Below are 26919 nucleotides of genomic sequence, written 5' to 3' on the forward strand. Positions count from 1 at the left end.
GTGCATTAACCACAATACTTGTGGTGAAAATGCAAACAAAAACACACTGATAATATTTGCAATATATGCGTACGCCTTTTGGCGTCCTCTGGTCTCGCACCAATTGGGTCGAGGCTCAAAAGAAAGCCGTCCCTGGTGTGGACCAATCAGTCTCAAGGACAATGTATATATTATCATAGAGTGTTTTTTGTTTGCATTTTGACCACAAGTATTGTGGTTAATGCACACATGATTCCTTGTAAAAGGTTTCAGTTTTGTTGCCAGAAAAAAAGGGAAAAACCCTATTATTAAAGTAGTCACAATTAACGTATATACTGTGGTTGTGGTGGCGTAGCTATCGAGTGTGCAGGCAGTGCAACTGCACCAGGACCCACAGGCCGGGGGGGCAGGAGCCAGGCTACGACACCTACGTAGGGTGCAAAAGACGTTCAAAATACAAATATTTTAGCCCAGTAGCTCTTAACCTTTACTGCAGCCTTGCAGTAAAGGTTAAGAGCTACTGCTCATGCCAAGAAGGCTATGCCACTGCTTCATTATAAATTTGTTTTTAAAACTCACACAGATACGATCGAACAGCATTGTTCCTTCCAGACGCAGGCTTGTGAAACGTGTACCTCTTTATCACTGTCACCGTCCCCTCGCACCCTTAGAGTCCCCTCCAGGTAATTCTCACGACTCGCAAGGAAGGTTCCCTGGACAAACCGGCCGGAGCGCACACCTTGCTGCAGCTGGGACAGCGGGAGATGTTCGGGGAAGATTACCCGGGACTCCACCACATCCTGCACACGTACACAGCACACGCACGGCACATGCACGCGTCAACAACAATTTTGCAACCGCCATCACGTAACGAGACGAAGGATCCAGTCTGATTTATCTCAGAGCAGTACGGCCATCCGTGTTAGAGAACGTTCCACAAAAGCGGATATCATAGAGCTACCTCTAGAGTTTCACCCTTCCGTCTCTGCTTTTTGCTAAATATGCCACGTTATAAATCTAGGATTTATTTGATTGATTGACCATTGCTGGTGAGGATGAGACGTTCTAAAAGGGAGCTGTTTAACACGTATTCTTTCGCGACCAATATTATCCATAATAAAGGTTTTTTGGGTAAGAGCGCGTAAATGTGTGTAGTTAACCCGGTACAGCCAATTAGTAAGGTTTGCTACGTAAAACAAAACGTGTCAATTAGTTACTACTGCAGCACGCCAGTGTATTGGAGAGTAAACCCACAACACTTACAAATCGAGTATATCGTTTCCCTGGCGATTACAACCAGCGAAACGTCGTACTCAGCGCAAGGCAAGTGTCCCTTTCTTCAGTGAGGCAGCTGGATGCAACGCGGAAGTGAGGGGTCGGACAAGGGTACAGGCCCGCACCAAAAATATGAGGGGGGGCAGAGCTGATGCACGCATACGGAGTCTCACCTGCTCCGTGGCCAGTGCCAGACGGTCAATCAACTCAGGGTTGTCCAGCAAGCGGCGCACGTATTCCTCCACTGGGGGTACACAGACACGCGCAGATAAACGCAGACATTATAATTGGCGACACGATTTACCGGACGATTTAGAGTGCCACCCAAAATGTAAATTTGTTACTTTTCAAGTCATGGCTGCTAGATTTATTAATATTCCTGTTTAACTGAAGCACTGTTTAACAAGAGGCACTACAGACTTGATTCAAAGCTTTCGTGACTGCAGGAATTACTCTTTGTTTTTTTCGGTAAAGTCACGTAAAAATAAGAAATAATAAAATAACATAATAGCGTACGACGTTTCGGTTGCAACACAAGCAGCCATCATCAGGTACAGAAGAACTAAATTTACGAGAGAGAGGAAACATAACCCCAGATGTATATACAGACACAAGTAGGGTGGAACTAACACAGATACAACAGGGGACACAGAGAGAGAAGCATACCAAACAAACAGGGTTTAGCAACATTTGGAAACCATATAAAGCAACACAGACGGTCGGTCAAAACACAATTAACGCATAGTCTGGTTGATTACGCTATTTCAAAGATTGCTAAATTGCAAGTTAAGTATGAAATTTAAAATACAGACCGCGCACACACACATAGACATCCAAGTAGAGCGAACCAGCACAGACACGCACACAGTGAAGTCGCCTTAAATAGGCAGAGAAGGTAAGGCTGAGAGACAATGGGACAATTTAGCATGAGGTATGCATGGAGCAAAGGGGGTGCAGCAGCACACACTCGAAAACACCAAGGCCCACACACAGGCAGAGACAGCACAGAGACACAAATCCAAGCCAAGAAACAAAGACAGATACACAAGCAGAGACAACACAAAGACACAAACCTCATACCTCCCCGTAGAGGTAGTTCAGACTTGATTCGAAGCTTTCGTGACTGCAGGAATTACTCTTAGTTTTTTTCGGTAAAGTCACGTATAAATAAGAAATAATAAAAAAACTAAATAGCGTACGACGTTTCGGTTGCAACACAAGCAGCCATCATCAGGTACAGAAGAGCTAAATTTACGAGAGAGAGGAAACACATAACCCCAGATGTATATACAGACACCCAAGTAGGGGGGAACATAGATACAACAGGGGACCTGGCTGCGAGGAAATTGCTGGTAACGCATCGACACATCACCAAAATTTGCGACTTTGGGCTGGAACGGGACGTCCACACTGACCCCAAATACCTGAAGGGCAATGTGAGTCCTAACCTTACTTAGCATCATCAGCATCATTATCAGTATCGCCAATGTCATCACCATCATCGGGATAGAAGGCCCATCACTTTAATTGTACTCAATGTTTTTATTTTATTTTGCACAGGCCCTAAGAAAAAAAAGAGTGGGGGGTGCTGCCACACATGGTGGTGCAATGGCCCCCCCACCCTAGACTTGCAATCTAGAGGTCGGTAATTGGATTCAATCTCTCTGCTCTGCCGATAGTTTAAAATATGGGGCAATTTCACAAATCGCCTTCCTCCTCCCCCCCCACCATGTGGTACACGGGGTAACTCTGGCCCAGAATAACCTGTGGTGGTGACCACCAGGCTAACTACACTAATTACAACATGACTAGCTACGACAGACCGGGACCACAGCTCGGGTCCAGGTCCACGTGTTGGAGACTCGGTAGAACGTAGACGCAGACAAAGGTTTCTTCAAGATGAACAACAACGCCGGTCCCTCTGGGGGATCCGGCTTATATTCTCTGTGGCGTGGCTGGCTCCGCCCTTGGCCACGACCACCTTCTAGAATCCTCGAGCAGCAGGATCTGGACCCCGACCACGTGACCACCCCTAGCCCCCACTTGGGGCCCCTTTGTAGACTTAACCGGTCACGTGTCCTCTCGGGTCAACCAGAGTGCCATGGCCTTTGTAACCCCTTTCATACGGCCGGCATTCCCACACCCTATCCTGTCGGGCTGGCACTGCACGCCAAGCGTGATGCCATCCAGCTGATCAATCAGCGCTGACCAAGCCCCTCTAGGGCCAGTACTACACCCACACCATAGTGGTATCCGCGATGTCAATACACCGCACGCCGTGCCTCTCTAGGGCCGGCACTACACAGTGACATCCCGTGATGTCACTACACATTTAACCCTTCAGGGTAGTGGAGGGCTAGATGACGCTAATTTGGCCAGATGAATATGTGGCCTCACGCAAAAAACGTATGACGAATCGCGAAGCATCGCCCTGAACTGAATTTACTGAACGTATTGTTGTTGTGCTTGTGGCCATGCGGTCATGTCCATTAGGTGCCTCTGCCTGTAAAGTGTATGTCTTCAGAAAGCATGTTCCATGGGCTCTACAAGGTGCAGAGCGACATGTGGTCATACAGTATGCTACTGTGAGAAATCTTATATTTTGCTGAGACAAACTTTCACTTGCCACAAACATTCGGGGCCCTGAGTACAGAAGATCCTCACAGCAGACAACGATTGTAGTCTTATCTTACACTATGATTTTTAATTGCGTAAAGTTCAGATTTAAAGCTTTCGTGACTGCAGGGATTCATCTTCTTGGTTCTTTCGGTAAAGTAACGTAGAATGGAAATAAAATAAAAAAGAATAAAACGTAATAAAAAATTAAATTTTCACGACGTTTCGGCCACAACACAAGTAGCCTTCTTCAGGTGAAGGAACAGAACTGTCGGGACGACAGCACTTCAATGACTGCTGCTAAGATTCGCAGTGTCGTTTAAACTAGGTGGGAGAGGTAAAGCGCCTTGACAAAGGAGTTTACATATCAAACAGGATAATTTAGCATTGAAATAGCTGCGTTAAAGTGTTGGATCAGCAGGGTGTTAAAGTCAGAAATTAGCATGTAACTGGGAGATTAGGATGATGTTAATGTGAGGGATTAGCATGTGACTGGTCACGGAAATAGCTATGTTAAAGTCAAAGTTTCCATCTCAACAGAGGCATTTAATATATGGACGCTAAAGGACTGCAACTACCCAACTATCATACAATAAACAGATGTGAAAAAAAAACTAAGTAGAAACTTCATCAATATAATAAATGTACTCAATATATTCTTCAATAAATTGAGCTATAAACATAAAGTAACTGGGTATACACTACACTATCTAATGAATACCATATAGTAAACTAATAAAAAAACTAAAATACAAACTACATCAATGTTATCAATAAACTCTATATACTCTCCATCAGCTGAGCTACTAACAATAAGTCGTTATACATTACAATGCCATATGGCGAAAAAAATGGGTGGCGGTTTTTTCCTTCTTTCCAACGTTAGCACCACGGAGAGCGACGAGCCTCGTTCAGACTGACGAGTCCATCCATGCTCGGAACGGAGGAGGGGGGAGAAACAGCCACGATGTGCTGCTCTGTCCTGTGTTGCATTACAACCATGCCATAAACTAGACTACTATACATTGTAACGTTATAGCTTCCAATCTAAACTACATTGTATAATATCGTATACACAGCCCAATGTAAGCTCTAACATTATGCATTATATTGATATGTCTCCAAATAAACTTTTTCCTACATTACACAACTATACACCGTAATATACACTACCATAGACAAACCCACCCTTGAATTATACAATGAGTTACTTTAGACTACCCTATACTTTAGACTGTAAAATATTAGACTTGTAATATTACACTATGTATTATTCTACCAACCCTACTGTATACCACACATATATTCACTATAAAATTACAATACTATATATTGCCTTATGAATTATGTTAAACATTACAATGTTATACTATTTATTATTATATAACATGCTATAAACCAGGGGTGTCCAAACTACGGCCCGCGGGCCAACTGCGGCCCGCCATCCATTTTTAATTGGCCCGTATCAAAGTTTAAAAAAATAATGGACTATGGCCCACTGTATCGCATTTCTTAATTTAAGCACTAGATGGCGCTATTGTCTTGAACAAGGCAGCGTCTCCACAAAGCAAGCAATCGAAGAAAACATTTGCTCATGGTCACCAGAAATGCTGGAACCGAAGAGACGCAAGATTGCAAGCGAGTGCAGAAAATTTCAGACTCGGTGGAAAAATGATTTTTTTTTCATTGAAACCAAGGGGAAGTGTGTTTGTTTGATTTGTAATGAGAGTGTTGCCGTGATGAAAGAGTACAATGTACGACGGCATTATGAAACGAAACATCAGACCTTCACGTCCTACACTGGCGCCGAGCGGAGAAAGAAGGTAAAGCAAATGGCAAGCTAGCCTGCTAACGCAGCAGCAGGGTTTTTTTTTCCCGTGCTAACAAAGCTCAAGAAAATGCAACAATAGCCAGCAATGAAGTAGCTCAACTCATTGCCCTACACGGGAAACCTTTCTCAGACGGTGACTTCATCAAACAGTGCCTCACTAAAGTCGTGGGAATGTGCCTGGAGAAAATGCAGGATTTTAACGATGTTAGTATGTCCAGAAATAAGGTTGTGCGGCGAATTGAAGACTTGTCGGCTAACTTAAAACAGCAAGTGTCAGATAAAGCTTGTGCTTTCGATTTTTACTCGATTGCATGTGATGAGAGCACAGATGCCACGGACACTGCACGGCTGTTAATTTTTTTGTGGGGAGTTAATGAGAATTTTTGCATTACGGAGGAAGTGCTTGATCTTCGGAGTCTAAAGGGGACAACAACTGGGAAGGACATGTTTGAAGCTGTGTCAGATTCAATTAACCAGGCTGGATTTAAATGGGACAAGCTGTGTGGAATTACAACGGATGGGGCTCCAGCAATGACAGGCGAGCGCAAAGGAATGGCTTCTATGGTGAGTGCCAAGGTGCAGGAGAGCGGAGGTGAGACTGTTAAAATGCACTGTATCATCTACCAAGAAGCCCTCTGTGCCAAGATAATCCAGCTTGGCGATGTGATGAACACAGTTGTGAAAAATGTCAAAAAAAATTATGGCCCGAGGGCTTTACCACAGAGAATTGCAAGCGTTCCTCTCTGATGTCGATGCTGAATACGGGGACCTACTCTACCATTCTCAAGTGCGCTGGCTCAGTCGCGGCTCCGTGCTGCAGTGGTTTTATTCCCTGAGATCATATATCGACAAGTTTTTGAAAGAAAAGGGCAGACCTCTCCATGAGATCAGTGACCCTTTATGGTTGGCAGGCCTGGCTTTTTTAGTTGATCTCACTGATCATCTCAACACCCCGAACAAGAGACTACAAGGCAAAGAGCAGCTGGTACCACAGCTGTATGTGCACATGAAAGCATTCCGTGCGAAGCTCCGTCTCTTCGAGTCACAACTGCGCAACTTCAATGTAGCGCACTTCCCCACGCTGACCGAAATCAATGCGCATTTCCAAATGCCAAGCTCTCTGCAAAAATGGGAGAATATGTGTCTGTGATCACATCTCTCATGACAGAATTCAGTCAGCGCTTCCAAGATTTTTCTGTCATTGAGAAGGAAATCACACTGTTTGCGGCTCCGTTTTCAATGGATGCAAAAGAAGTGGAGGAGAGTCTGCAATTAGAACTGATCGAAATTCAGTGTGATGATTCTCTGAAGAATCAGCATCAGCTTCTCTCCCTACCTGACTTCTACCGGAGGTTGGAAAAGGCCAAGTTTCCTCTGACGAGACGCCATGCAAAACGAATTATGAGTCTGTTCGGCTCAACATACATATGTGAGCAGACATTCTCTCTGTTAACGCTGAACAAAAGCAGGCTGAGAACCAGAACGACCGACAGCCATCTCCGTGACGTCCTTCGCATCTCAACCACCAAACTTACTCCTGACCTGCCAGCTATCCTTCAGACCAAAGCACAGCATCACTGCTCCCACTGAGCGTAACATTATTCCCATTACAGGTGAGTTAAAAATATACACACCGTTTTCATTTGTTAATAAGCCCAATTACTTCATAAATTCAGTCAATTAAAGTTGATGACAATTTTTTTAACAAACGTTAGTTGATGTGTTAACAAGCCCAATAATGTATTTGTGTAATAAGCTTGAAATATCCACATCCCCTATTTGTCTTCTTGGCTCTCCCTTCATGTGGACAATGAAGGGGGATCAGCACCCTATGAACCAATCTGAGGCTGTCACTGAGAGAATTACCTGCCAACCTTTTTGTAAAAAATAAAATTTAAATCTACTAATGAAGAGCTATGATGGAGGCTTTTTTTCTTCAAACATGTTCAATAATCAAACGTAATTTACCTGCATTTGATTGATTTTGACAATATTAGTGCATGAGAAGTGAGGCAGTATACCTCACGTCTAATGAGTGGCCCAATCCTTCGTATATTTTTCTGTATGTGGCCCTCGGGAAAAAAAGTTTGGACACCCCTGCTATAAACCATACCATTGACTGTCGTGTGAAAGGTATTAAGAGGCAGTGGCAGCGAATGGACTGCGATCTGAAAGTCACCATAAAATACAATCAATTAAGTACCAAAATGGTTTATAACGTCTTTCCAATGGTTACTAAGCCAGAATCCATCTTCTCGGTTGAAATTGTTTCTGTGTTTGTATATGTGGATGGCCTCATGAACGAATCTCTCATGGTAGCCGGATGGCTTGCAGAGAATGTCCGTCTTGGAGAAGTCAATGTCATGTGAGCCCACTGAATTATAACAGTGATCTGCCACGGCTGAGGTGCTCGTCCTACCGTGTTTCAAGTCTGCTTTATGTTCACGGATGTGGTCCCAGATATGTCGTTTGGTTTCTCCAATGTAACTGCTACCACAGAGGCAACTTAGTTTGTAGACGCCTGGGTACTGTATGTCTGGAGCCACATCTTTTACAGACGAAACCAGATCACGGATTTTATGTACTGTGTTGAATCGGACTTGGATCTTGTGTTTATTCAGGATTTTGGAGATCTTTTTTGTGACCCCCGCAATGTAGGGTAAGGTGATGGTTTTGAATGGCTCCTCAAGAGGATCCTTCTTCATGGCTGGAGTGATGGCTTTGCGGATTGTGTAGTCGGAGTAACCATTAGCCTTGAGAGCTTGGTGTACGTGCTTAAGTTCACTGGCAATGTGTTCCTGGTCGGAAATGCATTGGGCACTATGGTATAAAGTCTTGATGAGGGAGTTCTTCTGGCATGGATGGTGGTGGGAATCCGGTTTTAAGTAAGCATTCGTATGCGTAGCTTTCCTGTCGACAGAGTGGCTCATTGAACCATCAGGTCTCCTTTTAATTAGGACATCCAAAAAGGGTAGCTTGCCATCTTTTTCGACCTCCATGGTGAATCTGATGGCTGGGTGTATGGAATTGATGTGGTCGAGGAATTGGTTTGTGTTATGGTCGAAACGTCGTGAGAATTTTTATTGTTTTATATATATTTTATTATTTTGTTGTTTCCCTTCAACGTGACTTTACCGAAAGAACTAAGAATATGAATTACTGCAGTCACGAAAGCTTTAAAAGAAAATTTCATTGGAAAGACGTTATAAACAATTTCAGTTCTTAATTGATTGTATTTTATGGTGACATTCAGACTGCAGTCCATTCGCTGGCACTGCCTCTTCACACGACGGTCAATGGTATGGTTTATAGCATGTTATAATAATAAATAGTATAACATTGTAATGTTTAACATAATTCATAAGGCAATATATTGTATCGTAATTGTATTGTGAATATACAGCAGTGTGGTATACAGTAGGGTTGGTAGAATAATACATAGTGTAATATTACAAGTCTAACATTTTACAGTCTAAAGTATAGGGTAGTGTAAAGTAACGCATTGTGTAATTCAAGGGTGGGTTTGTCTATGGTAGTGTATATTACGGTGTATAGTCGTGTAATGTATGAAAAAGTTTAGTTGAAGACATATAAATATACTGCATAATGTTCGATCTTACATTGGGCTGTGTATACGATATTATACAATGCAGTTTAGATTGGAAGGTATAACGTTACAATGTATAGTAGTCTAGTTTATGGCATGGTGGTAACGCAACACAGGACAGAGCAGCACATCGTGGCTGTTTCTCCCCCCTCCTCCGTTCCGAGCATGGATGGACTCGTCCGTCTGAACGAGGCTCGTCGCTCTCCGTGGTGCTAACGTTGGAAAGAAGGAAAAAACCGCCACCGATTTTTTCGCCATATGGCATTGTAATGTATAATGAGTTATTGTTAGTAGCTCAGCTGATTGGAGAGTATATAGAGTTTATTAATAACATTGATGTAGTTTATATTTTAGCTTTATTAATTCGTTTACTATATGGTATTCATTATATAGTGTAGTGTATACACAGTTACTTTATGTTTATAGCTCAACATATTGAAGAACATATTGAGTACATTTATTATATTGATGTAGTTTATACTTAGTTTTTTTTCACATCGGTTAATTGTATAATAGTTGGGTAGTTGCAGTCCTTTAGCGTCCATATACTAAATGCCTCTGTTGAGATGGAAACTTTAACATAGCTATTTCCGTGACCAGTCGCATGCTAATCCCTCACATTAACATCATGCTAATCTCCCAGTTACATGCTAATTTCTGACTTTAACACCCTGCTGATCCAACACTTTAACACAGCGATTTCAATGCTAAATTCTCCTGTTTGATATGTAAACTCCTTTGTCAAGGCACTTTACCTCTCCCACCTAGCTTAAAAGACGCTGCGAATCTTAGCAGCAGTTATTGAAGCGCTGTCGTCCCGACAGTTCTGTTCCTTCACCTGAAGGTTACTTGTGTTTTGGCAGAATTGTCGTGAGAATTTTATTTTTTATTATGTTTTATTATTTTATTTCCATTCTACGTGACTTTACCAAAATAACCAAGAAGTTGCATAAAGTTGTTGCATGCTTGGGCTCCAGATGCCGAAATTACCTTTTAAAAAACGGCCAGTCTCATCAGATCTCAGAAGCTAAGCTTGCAGCGCCCAGCCCTGATGGTAACCCGGGGATACAAATTAATGTGGAGAAACAAATGTTCGCTTGTGACGACCAAGACTACGCCTGTCCTCCCAAGGACAGGCCTCACTGATTCCGAAGACTTTCATTTTCAGGAGGGTCCTGCCGAGTATTTTTGCAGTAGGGAGGCGATGTTGTGCTGTGCAGTGCCGGAGAGTAAGCTCATGCAGCCCGTCCACCCTGTCCCCTCTCCTCCCGTCGGGACGGGTCGGTCACAATAGCATTCAGAAACACCCTCCACGTCACAAAACAGTTCAATTTCTCAATCCGCAGGTCAGCTCAAATCTGTATTGTGGGCGTTCCCTTGTACTCTACTGTGTACGAGGGGCTCTGGATCCAATCCCCTGATCACCATTGCATTCACTTAAATAATAATAAATTCTCCTGGCCACCCATAGAAAATTAGAGTGCACAATTATACGTGTGATTCATCACAGGCGAGCTCACACCGGCCACGCTTCCAGCTTAGGGCCTCGCATTAAGAGAGGGGGGGGATCTCTAAATACAAAACAAGAAATGGACATGAGGTTTCGAGTTTTAACATAATTGCTTAATAAATAAAGATCGGTGAGAAAAAAAGACTCTCCAAAGCAGTTATTTTCATTCTGCTGACAAAAATATACAGGCATTCATAGAAGGGGCCTCTTAAGCTTGCCAATGGCATAGCGCGCCAGCAATGCCATCATCCGGCTCTGCTGCCGAGTGTCATCCCAATGAAGTAATTTGCAGGTAACGTTAGCATTGGGATGCTTGGCCAATACCCAGTTACATTGTGATTGTGTGTTTTCTAGCTATGTGAGCAAACTGGATAATTAATTAACCAAGGCCCTTCTTGTTGCGAGGGTCAAAGATCACCGGTGCACCACCCTGTCACCTGAAACGATAATAGTTCGCTTATAATTTTTTGGTTATTTTAGTGTGCACATTTACACGCGATAATCACATCTCATCTCAAGCATTTGAAAAGGGCACCCTCAGTGGCAACTGTTCTCTGTGTGACACACGGTTATTCAGCACCTAACCTGTAAGGAGGTCAAGTGCTGTTTGCTGCGAGCAATCCCAATTGAGTGATTCGCAGTGAAGTTTTTTTTTTACATGACAATTGTCGCCTGTGATGCTGACACACGATGGCCATACTTTATTTTAAATGTCTTGGGCTCGTTTTAATTTTTTTACGTTGAATTTTATTGAGTAAATCACGAGCCCGTTACAGTGCGCCACGGGACTGCACGTCATTCGAGTGGTGCATTCACAATGCAACCGGACCATTTATTAGGGGGGGCTGACGGGAAGGGGGGAGTGAGGCCTGCGCCCCCCCATAAACTGGGGGGGTGGGGGGGAGAGGGGGGCATTGTGACAGGCGTATTGTAGTAGGTGTAATCTGCTCCACGTTTGTCTTGATAAAGGAGCCCTGTGCAACCTGCTCGGTGTGTGACGTGCGTGCTCATCGGTGTGTGACGTGCGTGCTGCTCGGTGTGTGATGTGCGTGCTCCTTGGTGTGATGTGCGTGCTCCTTGGTGTGACGTGTGTACCGCTCGGTGTGTGATGTGTGTGGGTGTAGGAGAGGCCCCTTACCCTGGCCCATGGCAGTCGATGACAAGTTCTACCGCTTGATCTGCGATGGCTACTGCATGCAGCCACCCCCCTGCTGTCCACCGCAAGTGTAAGCCGCCCCCCCATACCTCCCACACCAGGTTTTATCCACTGCTGGACTGATGCGTTTCTATTGTGGATGCAGGTGGCTGACGGAGGAGAGTGCGAAGTGTTTGTTCTGGGATATTCTTTGATTTTAATTGTAGTGATTCAATTAATTGATTGAACAATTGCTTAAGGGTGAATTACGTGATGTGTTATTGGCAGTGAGTTGTGCTGGCTGGTTCAGTCTCGTTGACACGGCCATTATGAACCCTCTTAGTCTGGAATGTCCTACTTCCAGCCGTACGTGCTGTTGCGACCCACAGACTCCTCACATACAATGAGGGAAAAAAAGTATTCGATCCCCTGCTGATTTTGGACGTTTGCCCACTGACAAAGAAATGATCAGTCTATAATTTTAATGGTATGTTTATTTGAACAGTGAGAAACAGAATAACAACAAAAAAATCCAGAAAAATGCATGTCAAAAATGTTATGAATTGATTTGCATTATAATGAGGGAAATAAGTATTTGACCCCTCTGCACTTGGTGGCAAAACCCTTGTTGGCAATCACAGAGGTCAGATGTTTCTTGTAGTTGGCCACCAGGTTTGCACACATCTCAGGAGGGATTTTGTCCCACTCCTCTTTGCAGATCTTCTCCAGTCATTAAGGTTTCGAGGCTGACGTTTGGCAACTCGAACCTTCAGCTCCCTCCACAGATTTTTTATGGGATTAAGGTCTGGAGACTGGCTAGGCTACTCCAGGACCTTAATGTGCTTCTTCTTGAGCCACTCGTTTGTTGCCTTGGCCGTGTGTTTTTGGTTATTGTCATGCTGGAATACCCATCCACGACCCATTTTCAATGCCCTGGCTAAGGGAAGGAGGTTCTCACCCAAGATTTGACGGTACATGGCCCCGTCCATCGTCCCTTTGATGCGGTGAAGTTGTCCTGTCCCCTTAGCAGAAAAACACCCCCAAAGCATAATGTTTCCACCTCCATGCTTGACGGTGGGGATGGTGTTCTTGGGGTCATAGGCAGCATTCCTCCTCCTCCAAACACGGCGAGTTGAGTTGATGCCAAAGAGCTCCATTTTGGTCTCATCTGACCACAACACTTTCACCCAGTTGTCCTCTGAACCATTCAGATGTTTATTGGCAAACTTCAGACCGGCATGTATATGTGCTTTCTTGAGCAGGGGAACCTTTCAGTCCTTCACGGCGTAGTGTATTCCAATTGTTTTCTTGGTGACTATGGTCCCAGCTGCCTTGAGATCATTAACAAGATCCTCCCGTGTAGTTCTGGGCTGATTCCTCACCGTTCTCATGATCATTGCAACTCCACGAGGTGAGATCTTGCATGGAGCCCCATGCCAAGGGAGATTAACAGTTCGTTTGTGTTTCTTCCATTCGCGAATAATCGCACTAACTGTTGTCACCTTCTCACCAAGCTGCTTGGCAATGGTCTTGTAGCCCATTCCAGCCTTGTGTAGGTCTACAATCTTGTCCCTGACATCCTTGGAGAGCTCTTTGGTCTTGGCCATGGTGGAGAGTTTGGAATCTGATTGATTGCTTCTGTGGACAGGTGTCTTTTATACAGGTAACAAGCTGAGATTAGGAGCACTCCCTTTAAGAGTGTGCTCCTAACCTCGGCTCGTTACCTGTATAAAAGACACCTGGGAGCCAGAAATCTTTCTGATTGAGAGGGGGTCAAATACTTATTTCCCTCATTAAAATGCAAATCAATTTATAACATTTTTGACATGCATTTTTCGGTATTTTGTTGTTGTTATTCTGTCTCTCACTGTTCAAATAAACCTACCATTAAAAATATAGACTGATCATTTCTTTGTCAGTGGGCAAACGTACAAAATCAGCAGGGGATCAAATACTTTTTTCCCTGCCAATGAACATCTGAATGATTCAGAGGACAACTGGGTGAAAGTGTTGTGGTCAGATGAGACCAAAATGGAGCTCTTTGGCATCAATTCAACTCGCCGTGTTTGGAGGAGGAGGAATGCTGCCTATGACCCCAAAAACACCATCCCCACCGTCAAGCATGGAGGTGGAAACATTATGCTTTGGGGGTGTTTTTCTGCTAAGGGGACAGGACAACTTCACCGCATCAAAGGGACGATGGACGGGGCCATGTACCGTCAAATCTTGGGTGAGAACCTCCTTCCCTCAGCCAGGGCATTGCAAATGGGTCGTGGATGGGTATTCCAGCATGACAATAACCAAAAACACACGGCCAAGGCAACAAAGGAGTGGCTCAAGCAGAAGCACATTAAGGTCCTGGAGTGGCCTAGCCAGTCTCCAGACCTTAATCCCATAGAAAATCTGTGGAGGGAGCTGAAGGTTCGAGTTGCCAAACGTCAGCCTCGAAACCTTAATGACTTGGAGAAGATCTGCAAAGAGGAGTGGGACAAAATCCCTCCTGAGATGTGTGCAAACCTGGTGGCCAACTACAAGAAACGTCTGACCTCTGTGATTGCCAACAAGGGTTTTGCCACCAAGTGCAGAGGGGTCAAATACTTATTTCCCTCATTAAATGCAAATAAATTTACAACATTTTTGACATGCGTTTTTCTGGATTTTTTTGTTGTTATTCTGTCTCTCACTGTTCAAATAAACCTACCACTAAAATCATAGACTGATCATTTCTTTGTCAGTGGGCAAACGTCCAAAATCAGCAGGGGATCAAATACTTTTTTCCCTCACTGTAGAGACCCACATACTTCTTCTCTCTCTACAAGATAAACATGACCAGTGTTTCTGCACTACGTATGGAGATGCAGTGGCATTTAGACGCCGCTGTGTGAATCCATACTGTACATATTTTATGCCTTCATGACCCTCTACCTACTCACACCCCCCCTCACCCCCCTCGCCACCTGACCCCCTTCATCCCCCTCCGTGACGTCATTAACATCATCGGCACTCATTCAACCATTCTAAAGAACGAACGCGCACTGGAAGAGGTGAAAGCGCAGTCCGAGCTTGTGCACGATTCGCCTTCCTCGCACCCTTACCGCACCTTCCCCTCACCCCACAGCCGCAAGGTGATGCACCACTGCTGGAGCCACGCGCCGTTAGAGCGCCCCACGTTTGAGGCGATCCTCGCAGAGCTGAGACCGGCCTCCAACGATGACAAGATCTACAAAGGCGAAGAGGTCGGCTGGGAGCCGTCGTCCGTTCCGTCCGAGTACACCTCCCTCACTTGCTAGGATCGCCCTCGTTACCCTGTCCACTCTAGGGGTGAATAGTTATTTTATTATTTCAAAGATTACCGTGCTACACTTGTTTATTCAGGGAAGTCTCACTCTTTTGCAGGAGGGTCCTGTCCAGCTTTCACAGAAGGGGGCGATGTTGCCACTGTGTGTAATCCCTGTTTAAGTAATTTGCAAGTAAAATCTCACTGTTAGTATTGGTTGTTCTTTTTTGAAAGCTGAGAACCCTGAGAAAACGCGTGCACAACAGGGGAAGAACATGCAAAGTCCACAAACTCTCACTTACACGCCAAGACTAAGATCCCCCCATGTAACAGACTGTTGGGTAAGTGCCGTTATGAGCACTTATGCAGGCCAGCACAGCATATGGGGTTTGTCTCTGCCAGTGCTGATGTTTTCACAATGCACCAAGTACTCATTTGAGGCCAAGGGTAGGTCCAGGAATGGTTCAGATAATTGCCACTGGTGTTGGCCATGAGCAGGAATTATACCAGGATTAATGGATTCATAGTACAGCTCGCTAACCCGCTGCACTAACGCTCCCCATAAACATCAGTAACATAAACAAACAACAGCTCGTACAAATACAAGAACAAATACAAGAACCCCCCCCCCCCCCCCATAAGGTACATCGTGTTGTTTTGATTTCACGACTCGGCGCGACTCGCGAATACTCAAAGCGAGATGCTCGTGGTTAGTAAACAGGTATCCAGTAGTCAATCCGTGTTTACTAAAATCTCGTGGTTGGTAAATTAGCGGTTGGCAATGGATTCCTGTACATGTATGCCTCTACTTACGAAAGGGATGCGTTCTTCGAAAAACGCACGTAAAACAAAATATCGTAAATCGGAATGGCTTTTCCCATTAATTGAATACGAAAAACTTGCGATGTGTTTCAGACAGTCATTTCTACTATAAACCCAAAATAAACACCAACATTTCACAATGCAAAAAATAATAAAGAACAAATATTACAACGGTTGAATAATAATCAATTTAAAACAAAAATAATTAACATCTTCAAGGAACTCACCAAAAGATCTGCATGTTGGAATGACTGGAGAGGTGACGAGGCGTTACTTTTGCACTATGGGGATACCGTGACACTGTCGTGGATGGATGACAGCGTTTTGCTTGATGATCTCATGGTGCGTGCCATGTGATATATTGTTTCCGCTGAAATCCTATTTCGTAAGTCGAAAAGTATCCTTAATTTGTCAATTTCGTTTTCACTAAATTTCGTGAATGGAACATTCATGAATCAAAACACAAAGATTTCCTGTACAACCAATATAGACTGTTGGGCCAAGTGCTGTCGTCAAGCACCTAATACAGAAAATAAAAAACACGTGCATTCATGCACAACCACGTACAAATACACGTCACAATTATAAGCACATGCTTTCAACAGAAATTACAAATGTTATATATTGTGCTTTAATGATTACATTTTATATTAGTGTGTCTTAATATTACACAGTAAATATCTTCAAGGACGACTCTTACAGTCCCATCATCACCACCATCATCACCAAATGTATCATTATCATCATCCTAACCATCTGTATAATAAATCACCATCTGTATCATCACCACCAAAGCAAAGACTCCCTGTATAGCCCGAATAGACTGTTGGGGCAAGTGCTGTTAGCGAGTACCTGTGAAGGTCAGCATGGCACACGAGGGGTGGGTGGCCAACACCACGCCCGGCCGCCTTTGTCTCCCCAGTAGTGATGTTTACACCACACCAGGTACTCATTTGAGGCTGAGTCGACCTAGGGAAGGTCCATGACCGGTTCAGAGAGTCGTTACCAGCGTTGGGCATGAGCGAGAATTTAACTCGGGTCGCCGGGTTCGTAGTGCAGCGTGCTAAACGCTACACTACCGCTACCCACCACCTGTATCACCATCATCTTCCAGAGTTAATACATTTCATGTCAATAGCTGGAAATGCTTGTATTTGTAATAAAAAAAAATGCATAAGTAGTTGTCACTCACTCACCCACACTCAAACGGTCAGAAAGGACTGAAAGATGAAATATCTTCAGAACCCTACATCCTGAAACTAAACTAATTATTTCAATTTTACCAAGAAAGGCCCACTGAGCTATATCGCACACTCAGGAGTCCTGATTCCACTTCTGGGAGTCTCAAGTCCAACGCCATGGAATTGTATATGTTTAAACATGTGCGTGCATGTGTGATTGTGTGCACGTATGTGTGCATGCGTGCCTTCATAAGCGCATGCGTGTATGCACGTGCGTGTGTATGCACGTGCGTGTGTAAAATAACTTTAGCCATGACATTTGGGATATGTTAGGTTTAGGGTTAAGAGCTTTGCGCACGTAAACAGGTGGGTGTGTTAACTCACCAGTGTGTAGCTCACCTCACCGGTGAGCTGGTGTGTACGCTATCTAATCTGTAAGCTTACGACTGTGTGTGTGCACACTAGTGTGTAAGCTCACTGATGTCTAAACCTGCTGGTGTGTGGCCTCACTAATGTGCAGCACATTTTGTGGAAGCTCACTAGTGTGCTTGCACACGAGTGTGCCGGTGAGTGTGATTGTGTGTGAGTGTGCGGTGAGTGTGTGTAAATTTGTGTGAGTGCGTGTGTGAGTGTGTGTGAGTGAATGAGTGCGGTGTGAGTGTGTGTGAGTGTGTGTGAATGCGGTGTGAGTGCGGTGTATGTGAGTGTGCAGTCAGAGTGTTGGTAAGTGAGTGTGCGGTGAGTGTGTGTGAATGTGCAGTAAGTGTGCCGGTGAGTGCGTGGTGAGTGTGCAGTGAGGGTCCAGTGAGTGTGTGAATGTGCAGTCAGTGTGCCGGTAAGTGAGTGTGCGGTGAATGTGGTGTGTGTGAGTGTGCCGGTGAGTGTGTGGTGAGTGTGTGGCTTGACATGTCTCCGTATCAGTCTTACTCAGCCACCCCCTTACTTGCCCACGCGTAGATCCGTCCTGCCCACCAGACAGCTACATGCGATTCAAATGTCCACGTACACATGACATCACGTTGCGATGCGCATGTGTGACATACATGTGCCACGTGTTGCACACACTACGCACGTCCCATGCACAAAGGGCATGCCTTACAAGTGATGACCACGAGATGCAGGTGCTTGCCTTGTAGATGTCACGTACCCGTGACGCACGTGGCCCGTGCGCGTGACGCGCGTGCTCCGCGCTGCCGTGTGCTTTGACCAGGGCCGTCCATAGGGGGTGCGTGGGGCCCCCCCGATGCCTTCAAACTAAACCGGAAGCATTACATGTGACACTGATGTCTACACGTGGGGCCTCCCCCGAAGCGCGGGGCCAGGGATAGTCGGTCCAATTTGCCGGACACTCGGGGACGACTCTTGATTTGGCATACGCGACGCGCACGTTGTGTGCGCTGTGCGTGGGGTGACTGGCCCGATGTGCGTGCCAGGCAGGGCAAGGGGGACTGCCATTGATTGTGTCGAGACCTTTTGTATGGGTGACGAGATGAACGCCAAAATTCAACGCAGGCCGCCACACAAGGGCTGCACATTTCAATGTTGAGCAGGCCCCTGTGTGTCCGTGCGTGTGGGTCCCTGTGTGTTGTTTCTGTGTGCGTTATGTGAGGGTAGCAGTGACGCAGTGGATAGTACGCTACGCTCCGAACCCCGCAAACATGCGAGTTGGAGTCCCGCTCATGGCCAACACCAATAACGATTATTTATCTGAACTGGTCCTGGGTCGATTCAACCTCAAATGAATACCTGGAGCGGTGTGTGTAATACGTCACCACTTGGGAGACAAAGGTGGCCGGGTTTGGTGTTGGCCACCTACCCCCTGGTATACCATGCCGACCTTCATTGGTGCTTGCGAACAGCACTTGCCACAACAGTCTGTTAAGGCTATATGGGGGATCTTCGTCTCTGTAGTGGGAAACTCGTAGGTGTGTGCATGTGTGGAGGGAAACCTGTACTGCTGTCGTACGTTGTGACCGGGCGAGGCCAATTTCCGTCCTCATGGTCGGCCACGGCGTCCTGGTCTTCGTACTGCTGCTTGTTTTTGGCTGTAATGACACCCAACATGGACAACCCCATCACCTGCGTTCAAACAAGTGTTACACAGTATGAACAACATGCGCAATAAAGCAACCACAAAGCACATACACTTTTAAATATAAAAGCACTGGGGGTCTAGTACTGTAGTCACCAATCCGTGTGTATTATTTATTTATTTGTTGGTCATTCTGATGGCAGCACAAACAGAAGCTGCATCCATAACTTCTCAATCCGCACAGTCCCAGGCCAAGGTCCATTCGTGGAATTAATACAAATATTTACTGATTAGAGGGTGTTTTTGTTTGTTTGGGTTAGATCGCGTAAATCTTAGTCAAGTTTGTCACGTAAACAAAACATGCCAATTAGTGACTATTTCAGCACATCGGTGTGTTGGAGAGTAAACCCAAAACATTTACAATTCAAGTACCGTGACGTTTCGCCTGTAACTACAACAACAACCCGCCTCGTCAGGTGACAGCCAGAGTTGTGGTGAAATCCTTCCCCTGTTTCGGTCTTTAATAGACGTAGACGGGGGATAAATGTGACGTCGTCGCTTGTAAGCAGATCCGATACGAAGACGGGGGGGGAGGGGGGGTAATGTATTGATGTAAATTACAATGGATATCTGTTATTGATTGGGTTATTCGCAGTTAATCAACATACATAATTGTTACTCCTGCTATTATGGATTGACTCAAGCAGCTAGCGAAGGATGCTAGGTTTAGTAATATATGTTATATATGTCGCTATTGTTAACTTTCAATCACATGTCTTATGATCACTGTTGCATTGTTTTTATAGCATTATTTTATTAACTTCTAGAAAGGTTTAGTTTAGCCTGATTTTTACATAGTGGACACTGTGTGTGTGTGTGCTGCGAGCTGAGTGGTGGAGGTACCTGGCAACAGTTGAACCGAGCCCGCTCGGCCTCTTCATCCGTGGCGACCAGGGTACAATCGTTACTATATTCTTGGTTCTTTCAGGTAAAGTCACGTAGATAGAAAATAACAATAAAATAAAAATAAATTAAATTAAAAGCAAAAAACTCACGACGTTTCGATCGCAACACGTGATGAAGACCGCTTGTGTTGCCACCGAAACCTCGTGGGTTTTTTGCCTTCACTTAAAATGTTATTTTCTATCTACGTGACTTTACCGAAAGAACCAAAAATATGAATTCCTGCAAGTTACGAAAGTTTAAAGTAAAAATTTGACAGTCGTGTAACTAATCAGGCCTGGAGGATACAGTGGACCACGTGGTTTCCGGGGTTCGTTACCTTAACAAGTGACGTCACTTCCCTAGCAACGGTCGATCGTTACAGACGGAGGTGGACGCGCGCTCTGTGTGCTTAAAGATCGCATTCGGGAGCACACTTCGACAACGTCGTCAGTGAACATCGATAACGCGGTTAAATTACTTGGTAAACCTCATTGACAAACATCCGTGAGGTTGAACACTTCATTAACACAGTTAACGAAATCTATTGACAAAACGTGACCATCCGTGACTTCTCGTTCTGCCTTCAAGGCGATGTCTTCCGTGAGTACATCCACACGCGCGCTGTATCAGGATAACATTAATCTGAGAGAACATCTATATGTGAATGTGTGTCTGTTCGAAATGTTTAATGATGAGGACGGTAATGATGATGGTGGTTGTAAGCTGTGATATGATTAGAGTCTCACGTGCGCTGCTGTGATTTTGTTGCAGGGTGGAGAGATGAGCAAGCCGACGGGAAGTGAGTACTGTAATTCCACACACAGACATACACACAGACACATGCACCTGTATACAAAGACAGATCCCCGTATAGCCTTAACAGACTATTGAGTCAAGTGCTGTTAGCGAGTTAGCACCTATGATGGGGTGGGTGGTCAGCACCGCATCCGGATGCCTTTGTCTCCCCACATTTGATGTTTATACGTTGCACGAGGTACTATTTTAAGTTTGAGTAGATGTAGGGGACGCACACGACCGGTTTTATTTATTAGTCACTGATGGTTGTGAATGGGAATCGAACTCAGGTCGATCCCCACAGACACAACTGCTCCCAACCACTCATACAGACACTGCACATAGACACAAACAAAGACAGAAATCTTGTGTATAGCCTTGAAACACTGTAGGAGCAAGTGCTGTTAGTGAGCACCTATGACGGCCGGCACCGCACACGAGGGGTGGGTTGCCAGCACCACACTTGTCCGTCTTTGTCTCCCAAGTGGCGATGTTTACACACCGTATCAGATACTTATTTGAGGCTGAGTGGACCTAGGGGAGGCCCCTAACCGACTCAGATAACAACAACAGCCCTCATTCGCCACTAAGTGACGGAGACGTCACCATGGCGCTTGTGCCAGGCCTGGTGCACTCCGAGGCCACTTGAAGTGTCGAAGGCTTGCCGACAGGAGATCAGGGGACAGACCCCAGTGCGATGGGTTGACTGACTGAGATGACTGGCAGACGCACCACCTTTGCATCCTACTGTGCCAACTTGCTGCGTTTTAGTCATCCAGTGCACCGTCTGTTGTTGTGAGCGTCGCTCCTCTCACCCTCCTTTTTTGCTTGAGGGCAACTGCCACCAACTTCCCATAAGCATCCTTCACGAGCTTCCTCCATAGAGGCAGATCTTGACACCAGTGGTACCAGTCTTTGGCAAGTCCACTTAGTTCCGTATCCTCCTGTACTGCATCAGTCCATCTCTTCTCCAGGCCGTGCCACGCCCATTTAGCCCCCTCTATCTGGAAAAACAGAGGCTGCTTGGGGATGCGGTGGCTGAGCAAGCAGGCTACATGACCCAGGCAATGCAGCCCTGCCCACCAGTGGAGCTCACTGTGAGCTGTTCACACATTCCAGCCTAGTTAAACCCAGGGTGGATCGTAGGCAGGCCAGTCTGAAAGTGTAAAGCTGGTTCAGATTTTTCATTTATTCTATCATTGGCCAAGAAGACCCAGCGTTTTGTGTCGAGTGACAGACCAGGTAGATACCCCAAAGTGTTACGAAGCTGATGAAAATATGCCACTTGACCGATTCGGAGTGAGACCTCTGCTGCCAAACCAGAATTTTTGCATAAGCACACTATCCAGGTACGTAAACTTCTCTCTACAATTACCCCATCACTCAAGAGTAGTTGAGGGGGCGGAGTATTAAATTACACAAAATACTCAGGCGGGTGCTTAGTTTTGGTGGGGCTGATGGTAAGGCACCACCTCTTTGTCACACGCTCCAGGCTTAGCAGCAGAACCTCCAACTATTTTTCAGTGTGAGCATCAACTTCCAAATGATCAGTGTACATAACATGGTTGACCAGTAGGGAGCCATCCCTTGACCTCACCCAGGCATCAATCAGCCTCCCATTGTATCTGTAGCAAATATTAAAAAATCCACCGGTACAGCCATAAAAAAAAAACTTCTCGAACTATGTGGTCGAAGATGATGCTAAATAATGTGTCAGCCAGAGTAGATCCCTGTCGCACCCCACTGTAAACAGGAAATTGCTCTGACTCCTGGGCACGCAACTTTATCCGGGCCTGCCCACCATCGTGAAGGTCCTTAATGATTGTGAGCAGAGGGTTAGGGACTCCGGAAATACGAGTAACAATCCAGAGCCCTGGCTTACTGATTGTATCATAGGCCTTGACCAGGTCGGCGCTGCAACACTACACATGTAACGCATGGATTTGTTACACCGTTCAACCACACACACAGACACATTTTAATTAAAACAAGTCCCTGATTTGTAAAAAAAAGAATCAGAGTACCAGTCATCAAATAGGCAATTGACACTTGGTCCAAAGAATATGTGATACTGTAATAGAAATACATGAATAGCTAAATTCAGAATTTAGGTTAATAAGGCATAACCCAGTGCACAATATGACATTCATGAAAAGACAAACAGTGCAACAAAGGAAATAAGCTTTCAGTCTGTATCAGACGGTCTCAGACGCTAGTGTTGAGAAGGTGACATGGCAGGCGTTTAGAAACCCGCAGTGCCGGCAGATGTAAAGTCGTTACACACAGTGTCTTTCGAACAATACAACAGTCAGGTGCTTGATGCAGCTGGTGACTTTCCAGATGTGGTGGGGTATTGACGATGTGTAGAACGATGCAATTGTACTTCTTTCTCGAATGTCAGGTGTTGTCGGGCTTTGACGATGTGTAGCACGATGGATTTCCTTCAGTATCCAACGTATAGAGGTGTCTTCACCATGATAATTATTCACAGGCTTGTTGGTTTACAGTCACGTTTTTTTTAAACTCATGTGATTCATGGCACGTGACCTTGCAGCACAGTTTTGAGCAATGCCTTTCCTTCTCCAAGAGACACAAATGTATCCTCTCTTTCTGTAAAACTCACTTTAAGTCTTCTTAATTTCACTTGCCATATGTATCGGCTCAATATAAAGTGACAAATGCAAATCTTGAACTTTGCTTTTAAAATCTCCACTGTTTTACCACTATACCGTCTCCACTGCTTAACCACTATACCTCTGAGTGGTTACTCAGCATTTCAGCCATTCTCGTGCAAGGAATGACTTCTGTTGAGAGCAACCTCACATGCACGGGAGCACATGCTATCCAGCCAACATAAACATTAGGGTTGCCCCTGGCTCTCTGGCCCCTTTGGGCACCCTCCTCTTCTCCTCCCTTTATCTTTTCTAACGTAGCCCACTAATATACTAATTGTATGAATGGACCAGTGTATAAGAATTAATAGTGTATTTCTTATCCAATTCATGTTCTCTCTTGTGAAACAATGGACATCTTTTAAATTTAGCCAGACCTCCACAGCTTGCCCATAAATCCATCTTACTTTTTCTGAGATAACGGAAGTGTTTCTATGTTTGGCCTGGAGTTTCCAGACCTCGCAAACTTAATATGGCCTCCCCAACCAGCCCATAATCCTAATGAAGTTATTTGGAGGAGGAGGTGTCTCCGGCACATGAGTCAACCTCCAGACCTCCCTACAGTGTTATCATTGTTACATCGGTCTCAAGTTAAGTTAGATTCCTGTCAATGGTGCCAAGTTTCTTTACCAAAATAACATACAGGAAATACGCCTTTTGGCGTTCTCTGGTCTAACACCGTTTGAGACGAGGCTCAAAAGAAAGCTGTCCCTGGTGTGGACCAATCAGTTTCAAGGACAATGCATATATTATCAGAGTATGTTTTTTGTTTGCATTCTGACCACAAGCATCATGGTTAATGCAGACATGATTCCTTGTAAAAGGTTTCAGTTTGGTGTTTTAACATCTTAACACCTGTTTTGTTGCCAGTAAAAACGGGAAAAACCTATTATCATACAGGAAATACTCAAATACCCATTAACGAATCAATTGTGGTGCTGCTCTCTCCTCCCCATGTGACTCCCCAGACCGTCGCTCGAAGGGGCAGCGAAAGAGGTTCCTCGTTGACACAAGACTAGAAGCTAAGCGCCAGATTCTGGAGCTTGAGATGATCCTGCTGGATCATTGTGCACAGCAGCAGGCCAAATATCAGCGGGAGCTGCTGCAATTCCAGAACAGCACCGAGCTGAAGAGCTTCATCATCCACCACCAGCAGCAGCAGCAGCAAAAGGCAGAAGAGCAGCAGCAGGCAGAAGTCAGCACCAATAATGAGGATGTGAAGCAGACAATGCAGAATAGCAACAAGGTTGAGAACGAGATCGAAGAGATGGAGAAAGTGGGGGAGAGAAATGGTATGAAGAAAAAACGTGGGAGTAGGAAGAAACATAAGAACAAGAAGAAAGTTCTGGAGGAGACAGTGAAAGAAGAGGTGGCTGAGAGGGAGGGGAGTGAGGGAGAGCCCATGCAGGAAGTGGTGGAGGTTGGGACGATTGAGGTAGAGATGATTGAGGCAGTGGCTTTGGAGGATGTGATGAATGAGGTAGAGTTGAATAAGGTAGAGGTGTTAGAAGGAGATGGCAAGTGGGAATTAGCGAAGGAGGCAGAGGTAGCGGTGATTGAGGTAGAAGCAGTGGCCAAGCAGGAAGTGGTGAAATATATAGCGGCCAATGTCATAGAGGGGATTGAGAGAGATGCAAAACAGGTATTAGCAGAAGAGGTAGAGCCAAATGCGGTCGATCGGAATGAGGGAATGGCCAAACAGGAAGTGGCTAAGAAAGTTGATAATGTTGTGGAGACAAAGAAAGAGGGAGAGGATGGTCTTCAGAGGAAACGTAGGAATAGGAAGCTACGAAGGACTGATATGAAAGTGCGGGAAGTAGAAGAGATGAAGGAAAACGAGATTGAGGGAGAGGGGAATGATGGAGAGCCCAAGAAGGAAGTGGCGAGTGAGGTAGAGGTAGTGGTGATTGAGGTAGATGCAGTGGCCACACAGGAATTTGTGAAAGAGGTAGTGGCCAATGTCGTAGAAAGGATTGAGAGAGATGCCAAGGAGAACTTAGGGAAAGAGGTAGAGGAAAGTGAGGTAAATGGGAATGAGGGAATAGCCAAACAGGAAGTGGCTAAGAAAGTTGATAATGTTGTGGAGACAAAGAAAGAGGGAGAGGATGGTGTTCAGAGGAAACGTAGGAATAGGAATAAACACAAGAACAAGAAGAAAGTTCTGGAGACAGTGAAAGAAGAGGTGGCTGAGAGAGAGGGGAGTGAGGGAGAGCCCATGCAGGAAGTGGTGGAGGTTGGGACGATTGAGGTAGAGATGATTGAGGCAGTGGCTTTGGAGGATGTGATGAATGAGGTAGAGTTGAATAAGGTAGAGGTGTTAGAAGGAGATGGCAAGCGGGAATTAGCGAATGAGGCAGAGGTAGCGGTGATTGAGGTAGAAGCAGTGGCCAAGCAGGAAGTGGTGAAAGATATAGCGGCCAATGTCATAGAGGGGATTGAGAGAGATGCAAAACAGGTATTAGCAGAAGAGGTAGAGCCAAATGAGGTCGATGGGAATGAGGGAATGGCCAAACAGGAAGTGGCGGAGAAAGTTGAGAATGTTTTGGAAACAAAGAAAGAGGGAGAGGATTGTGTTCAGAGGAAACATAGGAATAGGAAGCTACGAAGGATTGAGATGAAAGTTCGGGAAGTAGGAGAGATGAAGGTAAACGAGATTGAGAGAGAGCGGAATGATGTAGAGCTCAAGAAGGAAGTGGCGAGTGAGGTAGAGGCGAATGAGGTAGAGGTAGCGGTGATTGAGGTAGATGCAGTAGCCACACAGGAATTTGTGAAAGAGGTAGTGGCCAATGTCATAGAAGGGATTGAGAGAGATGCCAAGGAGGACTTAGGGAAAGAGGTAGAAGCAAATGAGGTAGATGGGAATGAGGGAATAGCCAAACAGGAAGTGGCTAAGAAAGTTGATAATGCTGTGGAGACAAAGAAAGAGGGAGAGGATGGTGTTCAGAGGAAACGTAGGAATAGGAAGCTACGAAGGACTGAGATGAAAGTGCAGGAAGTAGAAGAGATGAAGGAAAACGAGATTGACAGAGAGGGGAATGATGGAGAGCCCAAGAAGGAAGTGGCGAGTGAGGTAGAGGTAGCGGTGATTGAGGTAGATGCAGTGGCTACACAGGAATTTGTGAAAGAGGTAGTGGCCAATGTCGTAGAAGTGATTGAGAGAGATGCCAAGGAGAACTTAGTGAAAGAGGTAGAGTCAAGTGAGGTAAATGGGAATAAGGGAATGGCCAAACAGGAAGTGGCTA

At 45.2% G+C, this 26919-nt stretch overlaps 1 protein-coding gene across 2 annotated transcripts; it reads right to left on the minus strand.

Moving 5' to 3' along the window:
• Nucleotides 1-537: 537 nt before the first annotated feature.
• On the minus strand, nucleotides 538-20712 carry LOC142923778 (exosome complex exonuclease RRP44-like). 2 transcript variants are annotated; one of them, XR_012940833.1, is made up of 4 exons: nucleotides 20169-20709; nucleotides 19183-19278; nucleotides 1428-1498; nucleotides 538-779 (listed from the first exon to the last, which is right to left on the minus strand). XR_012940833.1 is itself a non-coding variant. In XM_076064758.1 (4 exons), the coding sequence occupies exons 2-4, from the start codon at nucleotides 19231-19233 to the stop codon at nucleotides 555-557; spliced, it is 330 nt and encodes a 109-aa protein (XP_075920873.1). In that variant the 5' UTR covers nucleotides 19234-19278; nucleotides 20169-20712; the 3' UTR covers nucleotides 538-554. The 2 variants fall into 2 exon arrangements, 1 of the variants encoding a protein (XP_075920873.1); XM_076064758.1 differs by having other exon boundaries at nucleotides 19200-19278; nucleotides 20169-20712.
• Between the last annotated feature and the right edge of the window lie 6207 nt (nucleotides 20713-26919).

Source organism: Petromyzon marinus, unplaced genomic scaffold (assembly GCF_048934315.1).
Source record: "Petromyzon marinus isolate PM22_M1 ecotype Great Lakes invasive population unplaced genomic scaffold, UKy_Petmar_22M1.pri1.0 PM_Scaffold_7, whole genome shotgun sequence".
NCBI classification, from domain to species: domain Eukaryota; kingdom Metazoa; phylum Chordata; class Hyperoartia; order Petromyzontiformes; family Petromyzontidae; genus Petromyzon; species Petromyzon marinus.